Source organism: Tauraco erythrolophus, chromosome 16 (genome assembly GCF_009769465.1).
Source record: "Tauraco erythrolophus isolate bTauEry1 chromosome 16, bTauEry1.pri, whole genome shotgun sequence".
In the NCBI taxonomy this organism is placed as follows: Eukaryota; Metazoa; Chordata; class Aves; order Musophagiformes; family Musophagidae; genus Tauraco; species Tauraco erythrolophus.
The window spans coordinates 12,252,750-12,265,370 of record NC_141480.1 but is presented as its reverse complement, the minus strand read 5'-3'; the positions used below and the strand labels follow the sequence as shown (position 1 = coordinate 12,265,370).

Genomic DNA, 12,621 nt, shown 5'->3' with positions numbered 1-12,621 from the left:
GCAGCAGGAAGCCCCAGCGTCACTGGGGCTGCTTCGCTTCGGTCTCTGTCCTTACAACCAGCGATTCCCCCGAGAGCCTCTTTCCAAGAGCCCCAGATGCTCCATGTCAGGCTGACAACCCCCTTTGGAGAGCTGCACCCTTTGCAGCTCAGTCCTGATCTCACTGGGGACAGTGCTGTCTCATCGCCCCCAGGGACACTTACGTCACCGCCATGGATTTCAGCCCATCGCGGAAAACTGCAGCCACCTGCCCTCACTCCCTCACACTCCTTTCCTTTGTGCAAACACGTATGGGACATGGCAGCCTCACACCTACCCATCAAAAAGTGCCTCCTGATCACTGTCCCCCCGCGTTCACGGCCCCTGGACTGTATTCTGCCAGCTGCTTCCCACTGCCTCCCTGGCCCAGGGCCACCACAACCATCCCACCTCCAGCATCTCCCGTGACAAGTCCTTGGGTGCCAAGCGGATCACTCTCATCCAACGAAGCCTGTGCCCTTGGGTGCTGGGCTGGCCATGCTCACACGGGCAAGCTCCAGCCCATAGGCTCCTGCACAGGGACAGTCATCAGGTAACTGGAGGGCACATATCCCCTCTGGCCGTTCACTTCCACAAGGCTCCACTCCTTGTTCCCCTTCTTGTCATGCGGCTCCAGCACCACCACCGGCTGCCCTGCCTGGAGGCTCACCTCCTGTGGACTCCTGGCTGCGAAGGAGAAGCCAGCGACCACCTGCAAAAGGCAGGGGAAGGAGGGAGGAAGCCCTTGCTGGACATAAGAGTCAAAGAGGGAAAGGACATACAGGGCAGGACCTAGAGGGGACACAGAGGCTGTTTCCAAGAGGGCAGTGCAGTAGTGCCATCGATGGAGGGACACCAGGGACCCCACCAAGTGCAGTTCTCTTGCTCTGTCCTCCCCAGGTCCCAGAAAGGCAGACATCAGCCTCATGGACACTCAGCCAGGGGCTGTGACACTGCCCTGCTAGGCACATGGCTGCACGTGTACGGCTATGTGTGAGCTGGAAAAGCAGGTCCACCTTCCCTCCCACCCACACGTTGCACACACAAGGACTAGCATGGAGCTGATGGGGTTGCTAGGAATGGCCCTCGGGGTTGTCTCCCACTCTCACCTGGAAAGCTGGGGTGAAGGTGGCCACCTGGGGCCTGGGAGCTTCAGGGGACGCATAGGAATGTCGCCTTCTCTCTGTGTCACTCTCCAGGGCTGGCATCTGCATCCCAGGCTGCTGGCTTTGTACTGGGCAATAGGGTTGGAGTTTTCCAGCAGGCACAAACCCTCTGGGACCTGGAGGACACGCACACATATAGGTCATGGGGCCCCACTGCCTGGCACATGCGGGACTGGTTGGAGGAGAGAGGAACAACAACTTGGCTGTTGCCTGGCAGGGCACAGCAGCCCTGTTCAAACTGGTCCATCACTAGGGGATATCCAGCAGTAAATGCCCCCCAAAAGGGGTTTCAAGACATTTCTGTGTGCTCAGGATTCTCCTTTCCCAGCCATGACGAGCCACGAGTGCTCCCTCATGGGGAAACCTGAACTTTACAGCTAATGGCTACGGGTGCAGCTGGCAAAGCAGAGGTGGGTTGGGGCTGAGCAAACCCTGAAGGGAGGACCCAAGAGGCAATGGCCTGCTGTTTCATCCAAGATGAGGAAGTGCTTCAGGTTTGGTTTCTGACCCAGATACCGATGTGAGAAGAGACTCCCCGTAGCACTCACAGTACCTCCAGCATCCACCAGCCATCTGTTCGTGTTCCCCTTAGTGTCCACAGTTTGCAGCAGAGCTACAATCTGTCCCCTTTGCAAGGTCAGGTCCAAGTCTTTGCTGCCACTTATGTTGCTTGTCACTTGGTAAAGTTTGTCTGGGCCGTGCTTGCTCACAAGGGAAAGGACCTTCCGCTCCTCGGCAGGGTTCAGAGGCTGGTGGGGAGCAAGAGACAGAGGAGCACTTAATGAGATAGGCAGGAGACTGAGGCCCTCCATGTACACATGCTCTCCTTCCTGCATGATCACATTCCAGTGAGAGGTTAGAAGAGAAACTCCTTCACACTAACCGTCTGCTCTACCTCATGGTTTGGAGACAAGTCTCCAGAACTAGAAGAGCTGAGACTGTTTCAGCCTGGTTATTTCCTGCCAACTGTTGGTTGCCTCGGGGAAATACTGTGGCAACCCCCTGTGCCACTTTCTGAGTCAACCTCCCCCGAAGGAGACGTTCTGCCCTGGAAAGCTGCAGTCCTGCCTCTTCATCCAGCTGGCCTCAGACATCCCCTTCCCAGCTCCCACCTGTGTCACAGGGCTCGGCGTGACTGTCTCAAATGTCTGGCAGAAGGTATGGAGCTGAGTGCCGGACTGCTGCAAGGTGTCTTCCACCATCCTCCAGAAACTGGGCAGAGGCATGTGTCCATGGGGCATCTGTGAAGACAGACCTTGAGATCAGAGAGGGCCCTGGGGAGGGGAAGAGCTGTAGGTAGGGTCAAAAGAGAAGCAAGAGAAAAGACCTTGCCACTACAGGTGCACCTTCCATGTAGGATCAAAGCTGCTCCTCACTGGCTTTGAGCCACCTGCCCTGGGCAGGGCTGTCACATGCAGGACTCTTGGGCTGCACATAGCCCTGGGTCCTGCTGTCCTGCCCTGAGCCCAAAGCCCGTCACACCTGACTATAAAGTGCAACAGGTAGATGTAGCTACAGAGTAGACGTCTGCAGCATCCCAGACTGAACAAGAGGAACCCACTCTCATGACTAGTTACGCATAAGCAGTGCCTGAAAGGATACCTCCACGTGGTTGCATCTTGTTTTCATCTTGGTCATGAGTCAGGCCAGGGCCATGCTCTGCCCCAAGGCCTGAACCACTATCCTCACATTTGGAAACATCAGGCTCAGAAAGAGTGTCTGCAGCGAGGAGTCCTGGGAGACATCTCCCAGGGGATGGGGGTTTGTTTGAGGGACTCTCATTCTTCAAGCCAGGAGGTGTCTTTCTCCTCCTTGCCTTCCCAGCATAGAGCCCTCAGGAGTTGAGTTAACACTGATCTTTCAGGCACCACATCAATAAATTACCAGTGGTAATTTCAATTTCTCAAAGAGAGAGCAGGACAGTTCCTGGCAGTGAAGAAGTCAAAATTTGGCTTTCCGCAGCTGAAGGAGAGGAGAGATCACTTACAAGTGCCAGACAGGGAGCTGTGTCTGCAAGGGCAGGCTTGGGCTACAGCAAACCTTCAGCGCCCTGACACCCAAGTGATGTCCCAAGCCTGAAGAAGGCAGGTCTGGCTCAGCACTTGCACCAGTTTGGGCACACGTGCCAAGGGGTCACTCTCACCTGCTCTAGCTCCTTTTCTGCCTGGTGCAGGACCTGGGCAGCCAAGTCCCGTTGCAGGGTGCTGAGGGAGCACAGGATCTGCCCCAGGAGCTGTAGAGCCGCCTGGTTGAACCGTGGCAGCTCAGCCACAAGCAGGGCATTGATGGCGAGGTAGGTGTTCATGGCTGCCTCCTCATCGTACGTTATGCTGCCCATCTCGCTCTTCCGCTCTTGGATCTCCTCATAGTCCAGCAGCTTGTCCAGGCGCTTCTTGACTAGCTGCTGTGGCCCCACCAGCATGTCCGAGAGGCTGCAGAGGGGCTGGCACACCAGCCTGTCCAGGCGTCGCTTCTGTGGAGCAAGAGAACCCAAATCTCCATGTGAGCCCCCCAGACAGGCCCAGCTGTCTGCATGGGGCACTGCCTCACACAGAAGAAAAAGCTCCGGGACCTGCTGAAGGGCTTGTGTGGAGCAGGGAGCATCGAGGCATCCTTCCCTGAAGGCACATAGGATGCCAACCAAAATGAACCCTTGGTAGATAGCAGACATGCCATGATTCAAAACTCACGCTCCATGAAAATCATCGGGTAGGACCCTCACACACACAGTCCCATGGGCCAAGGAGTGTGCTGCAGTGACTGTCCCATGCAGGTCATAGCATCCTGGTTTGACAGAGGCCCTCAGCCCTGAGTCTATGTGGTTATCCCATGTAGCTGCTCTCCCTCCCCTCCCCATGCTGCTGCTCTCCGGGCATTCCAGCATCCAGGTGTGGGATTCAGGCTGCCCTGCCACACTCTTCACCGCTCCTAAAAACCTCCCTGATTGCATTTACAGTGGCAGTCATCATCCAAGAGGGAGTCCTGGACAACCAGGCAGTGGTGGTGGAAGGATGGGGGGGCTCTTGGGCTCCCAAAGGCAAGCATGGGTGCACACAAGATGTGGGAAGGTTGGGCTGAGGTTTGGCAGCGAACAGCTTGTGCAAGTCAAATAAACAGTACACCTGGTTTTCCACCATCCAGTGCTCCACTGCAGCCCTGCCTGCATGGCTGGCCACAGACGTGTCAAGGCCCTGACGGCACAAGTAGTCTTTAATAGACCAGACCAGCCTCACCTGATGTCCCCACTCACTCCCCTGCCCACAACCCATTTAAGGGCCTTCAGCTGCTACTTGAGCATTGCCGTGGGTGAGCTGGTTTCTGCCTCTGTCTCCTGGGTGGACCTTGGACCTTTGCTCTAGGTAGCTCAGCTCTTAGATGCATGTTGCAGCTTGTCTCCAGCCCTGGATGGACTTTAGAGCTGTGCTGTAGCTTCTCTCTGGTCCTGTTTCCTGGATGGACCCTGGAGCTGGTTCTTCACTTCAGTGTCTGGGACTGCTGATAGACCCTGTTACCCGCTCCTTTATGTTCAGGCCCCAGGGGACTGTGCCTGTTGGTGAGGACATTGCCTGCTCCAGGGTGCCCCTCAACTCTTGGCTGCCCTGCCCTGGGGAAGCAGCCAGCCCCTGCTGTGCCTTGGCAGAAGGTGTGAGAGCAATGCTTGGCTGTGACCCTGAAGGAGATCTACAGGGAAGGAGCACTTACAAATTCTGGGAAAATGGTGCAATGGAGGTATTCTGCAAAGTGGCGGTACTGCTGGGCAGGTCCCTCGTCCATTTGCAGCTCACGCTTGTGTGGGGTGGGCAACAGGAACACCTGAAAGGGAGAAAGCCATCAGACCTGACCTGCAGAAGCTGCTCAGCAACTAGCTAACCCATCTGTAACCTGTCCCTGTGTTCCCAAAGACATACCAATGTCCCAGCCTGGGTGCTCTGTGCTAGCAGCCCAGGGCAACCGATGCTCTGCGCTACCCTGGTCTGCGAGCCAGGGAGCTCGCTCGGGCATTAACAAACTCCCCTCAAGCAGGGGTCGTGCACAGCTTGCAAAAGTACTCCTACCCCAGCAAGGTGGCCAAGGCTGCCCTGTGGCCCCGGGTCAGCCTGCCCCAGCTTGATGCTGCCTGGCGCTTTGATGTTTGGGTTTGGTGCTCTAACAGCTCTGCGGTTCCTTGTATTTGTGCGCAAAACCTTTCCCCTGCCTCTGCATGGACAGTGGGGGGAAGGGCAAGCAGCTAAGGAAGGGATGGGTGGAGACCCTCCTCTGCTTTGAGAAGCTTTGCTCTAATGTTAACCCTGTGGGCAGTAGCTTCTTTCCTGCCTGGAGGCAGGTTTTGACCCACAGTGTCTCAACCCAGAGAAGGGAGCACTGAGCTCTGAGCCCCAGCCTGCTGCCAGTGCCAAGGGAAACCTGGTCTCCTGCTGCTGCCTGGGCTTGACTTTTCTGCTCCTTGGAGTGCTGCTCCTGAAGTTGGTCCTGGAGCAGGAGGAGCAGTTTCTGTTTGATTTCCATCAACCCCGGCCTTTCCATTGCAGTCCTCCTTGCTGCAGGAGGGACTGGAGATGGAAATATAGAAGGGGAAAATGGGATTGATGCTTTGAGCAGAAGGCAGCAGCTCTGAGACCTGTGGTGTTTCCTGAGTGCACAAGCAGAGGTGGTTGTGATGATGTTGTATGAAACTAGATTTGCGTTCCTTGTGGTAGGGGCACTGGTACAGACAGATGCACAAGACAGAACTGCCAGCCAGGGCAAAGAGAGGCCAGGCTACCTCTGCCCTATGGAAACACATCTCCATCAGCTCCTCAGGGTGGCTGTGAGAGGCTTTCAGAGAGATGGACCACGCATGCAGCCCCACCTTCCCCTACCAGCCTCTGAAGCTGCATCCAAGCCACAGTATGACTCTTAACCACAGCTTATCTAGGCTGCCCAGCCTATCTGCAGACACTTGATACCCCAGCTGAAGCGAAGGAGCTGCCTTAGAGATGCAGCTCAATGAGAGGCCGTGGCAGGCAGGTCCTCAGGAGCTCCCAATGTCCCAAGAAACAGTCATACCCCTGTTCCTCTAGCCGATGCCACATCTTGCAGTCACACAGATTGCCATCCTTGTGTTTTCTATTCTGACCCTATTTTACCTATTCTTGGGCCTACAGGGAGTCTTTCAATCCCCCTTTCCCCCTTCTCAACTCTATATGGGGAGCCCTTGTCAATATTTTCATGACAAGGTCTTTCCAGCCCTGGAATTGCTGCTTTTGGAACCCTCTGCCATTTCTTGAGACTTTCCTGATAATACAGAGTCTGGAGATTGCAAGCTTTGCCATCACTCAGTTTCATTTCCCTCAGATGCCCCAAGGGATTTCCATGAGAAAATCACAGCTGCTACTGACGCAGGTGATCTCAGAAGGGAAGTTTGTTGTCAGGCCTGATCTGGGGATGCTTCTGCCTCATACCTGTTATTAATGCGAGAATTCCCAGGCTGAACAACGCTTGGCCTTTTCAGCTATTTAATGCCTTGAAATAATGATCAGTTTAAGGACTGGTTGGCCTCAAATGACACCCAGCTCAGGCTATGTCAGCAATGCCTCAACTTTGTTTTAAGCTCCTCTGGACCTGAACAATCCTCAGATGTTGTGCAAGCCCCTGGCACAAGAGTATGTTTTAGCTGAGAGATGTAAGTCCCTGAACATCCCCACCGCTACTGGTTTCCATAGGGCTTGAAAGTACTCTGTGACCCCAAGACATAGGTCCTGAGGCCTGGATGGGGCCAACCCCCTGCAAGTGGTCAGGGTTTTACCTCTAAATGGCCCAGGTAGGATGCCACGTTCTCCTTCAGCGTGGTCACGCTGGACACCACACACTGGAACTTCTCCTCCAGGTCGTCATACTCCTTGTCCTGTGTCTGCAAGGCAAGTGGCAGCTTATCCCTAGCACGGGCAGGCAACGCCTTGGTAGGGCTGATGCCCCTCACTGGGTGCTAACACAGAAAGCAGCCAGGCACCTGCATGAAGGTCACAGTGGTGGGGACAGGCAGGGGAGATCCCAAGAGGCTCCAGGAAATTGAAAAGAGCCAAGATGTAGGGTGTTTGGGATGCAGTAGAAATGGGGCTATTGGTCTGACTGCAGTGCTGGGAAACGCTGGGGTGTCTTTTGTTTCGCCGGGGTGCCCGAGGATCCTGTGGGTGTTTTGGGGGTCAAAGGGCTCCCCTGCAGCGAGGTGTGTACCTGCATCCCTCCTACCCTACTGATCCTCGGAATGGGGGACCAGGAGTCATCCTTAGGCTGCTTGAAAATAGGCTTGTGGCTCTACAACAGCATGGGCCACTGGGTGTCAGCACCCGCCGTGCCACCTTGGCTCCGCTCTCCCCCTCCCGCTGACCAGGCGTATCGGGAACCAGCAGAAAGCCCCAGAAACGAGCCAAGGAGAGGCTGTGGGCTGCCCACCTTGGCCATGATGCCAGCCTCGTGCATGAGGAGCCGGCTCAGGCGCGTGGTCTTTTTGGCGATGGAGTGCGTGTTGAGGCGCGCGAGGCGGTCCCGCAGGGTCAGATGCTCGGCCTTGTTGTATTTGGTTGCTGCCTCGGGTCGGGGCACACAAGGTGGGAGGAAAAAAGATCAAGAGAGGAAACTTGAGGGCAGCATCCTCAGCAGCCTGAGCAGGCAACCCGGGTGAGCAGTGCCGAGGGCTGGAGCTGACAAGTCGCGATCAACAGGATAAGTACAATCCGCATCAAACAGGAGCAGCCCCAGGGAAAGTATCACAAAAACCAAGAAGAAGAGCCAGCTCCCATTTGTGGGGAGCCTGATTTCTCCTATCCCAAGGGCAGGACTGTTCTTTCCCACTCCCCAGCCCCGGGAATGCATACAGACTGGTTTTGTGCTCAGCCCCTCCATGGCACCCTGTTCCTGCAGCCTTCAGGTCTTGCCCAGAGTAGCATCTGCAGGACCAGAGCAGTGCCGCACGCTGCCTGCACGTGCCTGTGGCTCCACCAGGCAAGAAGGGTGGAGGCCAGGAGAGCTTTGAACTGATTTGAGTAGGGATTAGTGCTAACACCAAGAGGAGAGGACCAGGGTTGGGCTGGGACTTCCCAGATGCCGTGCCCCCTGCCCGCTTACCTACTTCTCTGCGCCGTTTGTACTCATTGATGTTGGCGTTGACCTGGGCCATGGCACGGACGGCTGCTTGCAGGGCCAGGTAGGCACTGGAGGTGGTGGGGGTGTTCTCCAGGATCTTCCCCAGCAGCAGCGGGTATTTGGTGATCCTCTGCACCGGCATCACCAGGAAGAAGCTGAGGTTCGATGCACCTGTGTGAGGTCTGATAGAGAGGGGAATCACTTGAGGTCAGTGTGGAGGGCTGCCCCTCCGCCTTCCAGCTCCTCCCAGCTTCTCTGCAAGCATTTTGGGGAGAAAGCAGCACCTCTCCAGCTGCGGGGAAGCTTTGCTGCTTTTGGACCCACAGGTGAGCTGTGCCCAGCAGCCGTGAGGGGCTTCTGGCTGTGAACGCCTGCTCCCTGCCAGCTGTGGGGCCACCTCCCTGTGAGTGCTGGCAGGAGGACGCCATCCCCGCCAGCCCCGAAGGCAGTGCCAGCCCCGGGCGGGCACCCTGCCTCGCTGAACAGCGCTGCGCTTGTCTAGCTAGGAAACACGGGATCAGCGCTTGCTCCGAGGGCAGCATGAGGGAGGGTGTGGGCACAGCACAGGCAGGGCTCCCCTTCAACCCGCACGCGAGGCATGGTGCGTTAGAGAGTTCTGTGCCCAGAAACAGGGAGCAGAAATCCCAGCAGCATCTCTGCTGGCACTTCTCCTTCTCCTGGTTCCAACAGTGTTTGTGGCCACCCTGATAGTGCAGGAGGGGTCCAGCAGGTGCCCTGGGGCCAGGCTGAAGCTGGGGAACACATGCCCTCTGTGGACACAAATTCTTTGGCTTGTGAGCGATGTGAGGGCGTGGAACAGGCAGGACCTGTAGACGCCACCCCATCCCTTGCTCTGGTGTCCACCATAAAAACCACCAGCCTGTAGCACCCTTTGGCAGATGGCCCCGAGGATGCAGGACAGGGTGCCAGGGACCACACCAGGCAATGCCACAAAGGTGATGGCACATATCTGTGCAGGCAGCTTGTCCCAAGAGAAGGGCAAGGACAGAAGGTAAAACAGGGAAAAGGGAGGTGGTCACCTCAGGAGTAGGTACCTACACTGTTGCATTCAGGGTCTCCAAGATCTCCTCCTGCAGCCTGGGGTCCTTGCAGTAGCTCTCCACGAGCAGGAGGGCATGCTCGTAGCTGGCACAGTAGATCTTGTAGACGGTCTCCATCTCCTCCTTGAACTCCTGGAACAGGGTGCCTGGGGAAGGAGAATGAGGCTGGAAAGGATGGTCCTTTCGTACGGCCTCAGGGAAAGGCGGAGGTTTCTCCCCAGCCTGCTGGAAGGGTGAAGGCGGCAGAGTGGTGCCAGCCAAACACGCTGGGGCAGTGCTCTGCGTCCCCGGGCACCTCCGCTAAGCTGGGCCTGATGCTGCCCCTGTCTCGCCTTCTGCAGGCTGGGCAGGTCCACCTTACTCCTCTGGGGTGAGGTTGGGTGGCTTCCCATGGACGGTGGGGTGCAGGCAGCAGCACTTCCCAGAGCAGAGGGAGGCACAGGAGGCATTGGAGCGGGTGGGCTGAGGGCTGCACCTGGGCACAGTGCCAGGCAGCAGCACTGCCAGCACCAGCAAAGGCACGGGTGGGCGCGGGTCGGCTCTCGGCGCTGCATCGCTTACTGATGCAGAGCAGCTGCTCGTGTTCCTGGGTGGCTGTGGCCTCAAGACCCTTTAGAAATCGTCTGGAGACATGGAGGATGTCGTCAGTGTTAGAGAAGAGTCCTTCCAGGTCAAGATCAGGCAGCTGAGGGGAACAAAGACGTCCCAGGGTAAGCGAAATGCATCAGACAGAGGTGGACCATGTGTTCTTCAGGTACTCACACCCTCCTGAGCACTCGTGTCCTTCTAGCTGTCCCATGCAACACCCAAGGAGCTGGAGCAATGCTTTGTTTCAGGAGGCATTGGGAATGCTGAGACATGGCTGTGCTCCCGTGGAGGGCAATAAGGCCATGCAGATACAGGGTTAAAGCCATATCATGGCTGTACTGGGTCAGACCCAATGTCCATCTGACCCAGGACCCTCAGCTGCTTGGAGGCAGCCCAGGAAGGTGGAAGGTGGGCATGTGGTGACCTCCCTGCAATGATCTGGCCATCTCACAGCTCTCAACAGATTCACCCTACAGTCCCCAGCCCCTGGTCAGGGATATACCCCCCTCTAACCTGCTTCTTCTGGAGGTGTGCTCGGATGTCCGATACGCAGAGCTGGATATTGTGGACATAGCTGGCCTCAGTGGTGATGAGCTCCTCCACAGCCAGCCGCTGGCTCAGCTCCATCCTCTCGCAGGGTATCACCTCCTCGTAGACAGCCTCTTCGGGTTTGGCTTCGTCCTCAGCATCAGGCTCTGCCCCATGAGCGCTCGCCATGTCGGCAGGACAGTTTGCAGGGGCTAGCAGGGGGTTAGGCACAGGTTGTGCTCTGGTGCCCTGCTCTGTGCCCGTGCTCCCTTCCCCTGTGCTGGGGGCAGCCCACAGCACATCCCTGGGGACACTCAAGCCATCTGTATTTACAAGCAAGGCACAGATGGTGCTCCAAAACTATAACACCACAAGCCAGGAGCGGGCTGGCTGCGGAGGGCAGACACCCATGTGTGGCAGGCAGGGACGTGCCACACACATGTCCAAACTCCAGCAACCACGTGCAGGGCCAGGGTGCAGGCAAGGGGAACCCCAGCTGCAGGCAAGGGCCCGGCAGCACTCACCCGGTGCTGGGTCTGCGCAGGGGCTGGTCCCCAAAAGCAGAGTGAGGTTTGCCTGCCAGGGCTAGCTGCTCCCTCCCTGCCTTGGCTGCCAGTGCCTGGCACGTTGCCTCGCCTTCAAGAGTCCTATTCAAAGTACAAAGAGTGTTTTTGCAGTGCTTGAACAAGAGGCATTTCTGTGGCAGAGAGAGATGATTTGAAAGTGATGGGGATGGGGAGAGAAGCAGGCGAAGCTGCAGGCGCCTCTGTCAGAGGGACTCACAGTCCCTGGTGCACAGTGCCCATGCCCAGCCCAGCTCACTCCCCTCTTCTCTCTGCCTGTGGAGAGCATGAAAAAGCAGAGCTGATTCATATCGTTTCCTTCTCAGGGAAAGTTCTCTGCTCTAACTGATGCCAAGGAGGATGGAGCTGCTCCCAAAGCATCACAGATAGTGCTCTGTCCCAGGCAGGAGGCCTTGAGAGAGAGACACGGCACAGCCCACGCCAGCCCAGTGCACAGCTCAGCCAGATCCAGACCCTGGTGCAGGGAGGGATGCTGCCAGGCAGCCTGCTCGCAGAGGCTGTGGAGGAGGTGAAGAGCGAAGGCATAGTAGAGGTGGCTTGACAGGACAGAAATGAGATGGTACAAGCCACGGCACAGGGAGAGCAGCTCTGCATCTGCCCTCTGCACAGCCAGTGCCGACCTCTGCACCCAACTATCAGCTGAACCACATCAGGCCAGGCACTCGGTTTGGAGGCTGCAGCACCAGGCACTCGGACTGGGAGAAGGGAGAGGGGCTGGCAGTACAGTGTGAGCCTCTGCTGGGAAAAAGTCAAGCTGATAAGTGGGTGATGCAGTTGCAAGCGCTAGGCAGGGTGAATGTCCCCTCCTGGCAAATGCCCACAACCACACTGGAGGAAAGCTGGGCTTGGCACAGCAAGCAAATGCCAGTGAGAAGGTATGGGACCTCTGCCTGCCTTACAGGGGCATGTTACCCTGCCAGCTGTCATTTGTGCCCTCTGCAGATTTGGCTGCTGCCCCTGCCTGTAGTATGGTGTTGGCTGCTACACGACACAGGGAGTGGGAAATGCTTTTCTGAGCCCCTTTGGGTGCTTCTGAGGTGTCCAGGCAGAAAGATGCCCATCAAGGACTGTTGGACAAGCCCAGTGTCCTCTGCTTGGGGGTGACAGCAAAACCCTTGCTCAGAGGAAGGGCTGCAGTGGACGCGGGTGAAGAGCCACGATCTGAGACACCCACTGAGCACTGGAGATGCCCTGCAGCTCAGGGGTGTCATCAGTCCCTTCACCAGCATCCCCCAGAGCACGAAGCTGCTTTGGGAGGTTGTCCCCAAGCTGGGGAAACCTCTTTCCCTCCTCTCACCCTCCCCCGCAGCCTGAAACGAGGGCAAAACTAAAAAGAAGCGTTCGTGGGCAGCATTGGACCAGGCGGAGAGGGCAGGCGCAGGTTCCATTTCCCAGCTGCCTGCTTCCGACATGTCTCTGCCGCCTCGGTGGCTCCGAGCACCCCTGTCCGTAAGGCGGGGGCCAGGCGGTGTCCCCAGCCACCGCCCGGAGACCCGCTCGCCGGGGACGGCGGGGAGCGGTGCCGGCTGCCCGCCCGCAGCTCCCGCGGCCCCG

At 57.4% G+C, this 12,621-nt stretch overlaps 1 protein-coding gene across 1 annotated transcript; it reads right to left on the bottom strand.

Moving 5' to 3' along the window:
• Positions 1 to 520: 520 nt before the first annotated feature.
• ARHGEF37 (Rho guanine nucleotide exchange factor 37) lies at positions 521 to 10,672 on the bottom strand. Its single transcript, XM_086621668.1, has 12 exons — positions 10,469 to 10,672; positions 9,929 to 10,052; positions 9,366 to 9,513; positions 8,289 to 8,488; positions 7,617 to 7,747; positions 6,970 to 7,074; positions 4,887 to 4,997; positions 3,328 to 3,657; positions 2,297 to 2,425; positions 1,738 to 1,933; positions 1,128 to 1,300; positions 521 to 730 (listed from the first exon to the last, which is right to left on the bottom strand). Exons 1-12 carry the CDS (start codon positions 10,670 to 10,672, stop codon positions 521 to 523), a joined length of 2,061 nt encoding a protein of 686 aa, XP_086477794.1.
• Between the last annotated feature and the right edge of the window lie 1,949 nt (positions 10,673 to 12,621).

Excerpts from the sequence above, each read along its gene's own strand:
- ARHGEF37 (XM_086621668.1), bottom strand. The coding sequence starts at position 10,672 with ATGGCGAGCGCTCATGGGGCAGAGCCTGATGCTGAGGACGAAGCCAAA. Across the intron at positions 8,489-9,365 it reads GAGACCCTGAATGCAACAGT|ACCTCACACAGGTGCATCGA; the intron begins GTAGGTACCTAC and ends CCTCTCTATCAG. Across the intron at positions 3,658-4,886 it reads GCACCATTTTCCCAGAATTT|AAGCGACGCCTGGACAGGCT; the intron begins GTAAGTGCTCCT and ends CTTGCTCCACAG.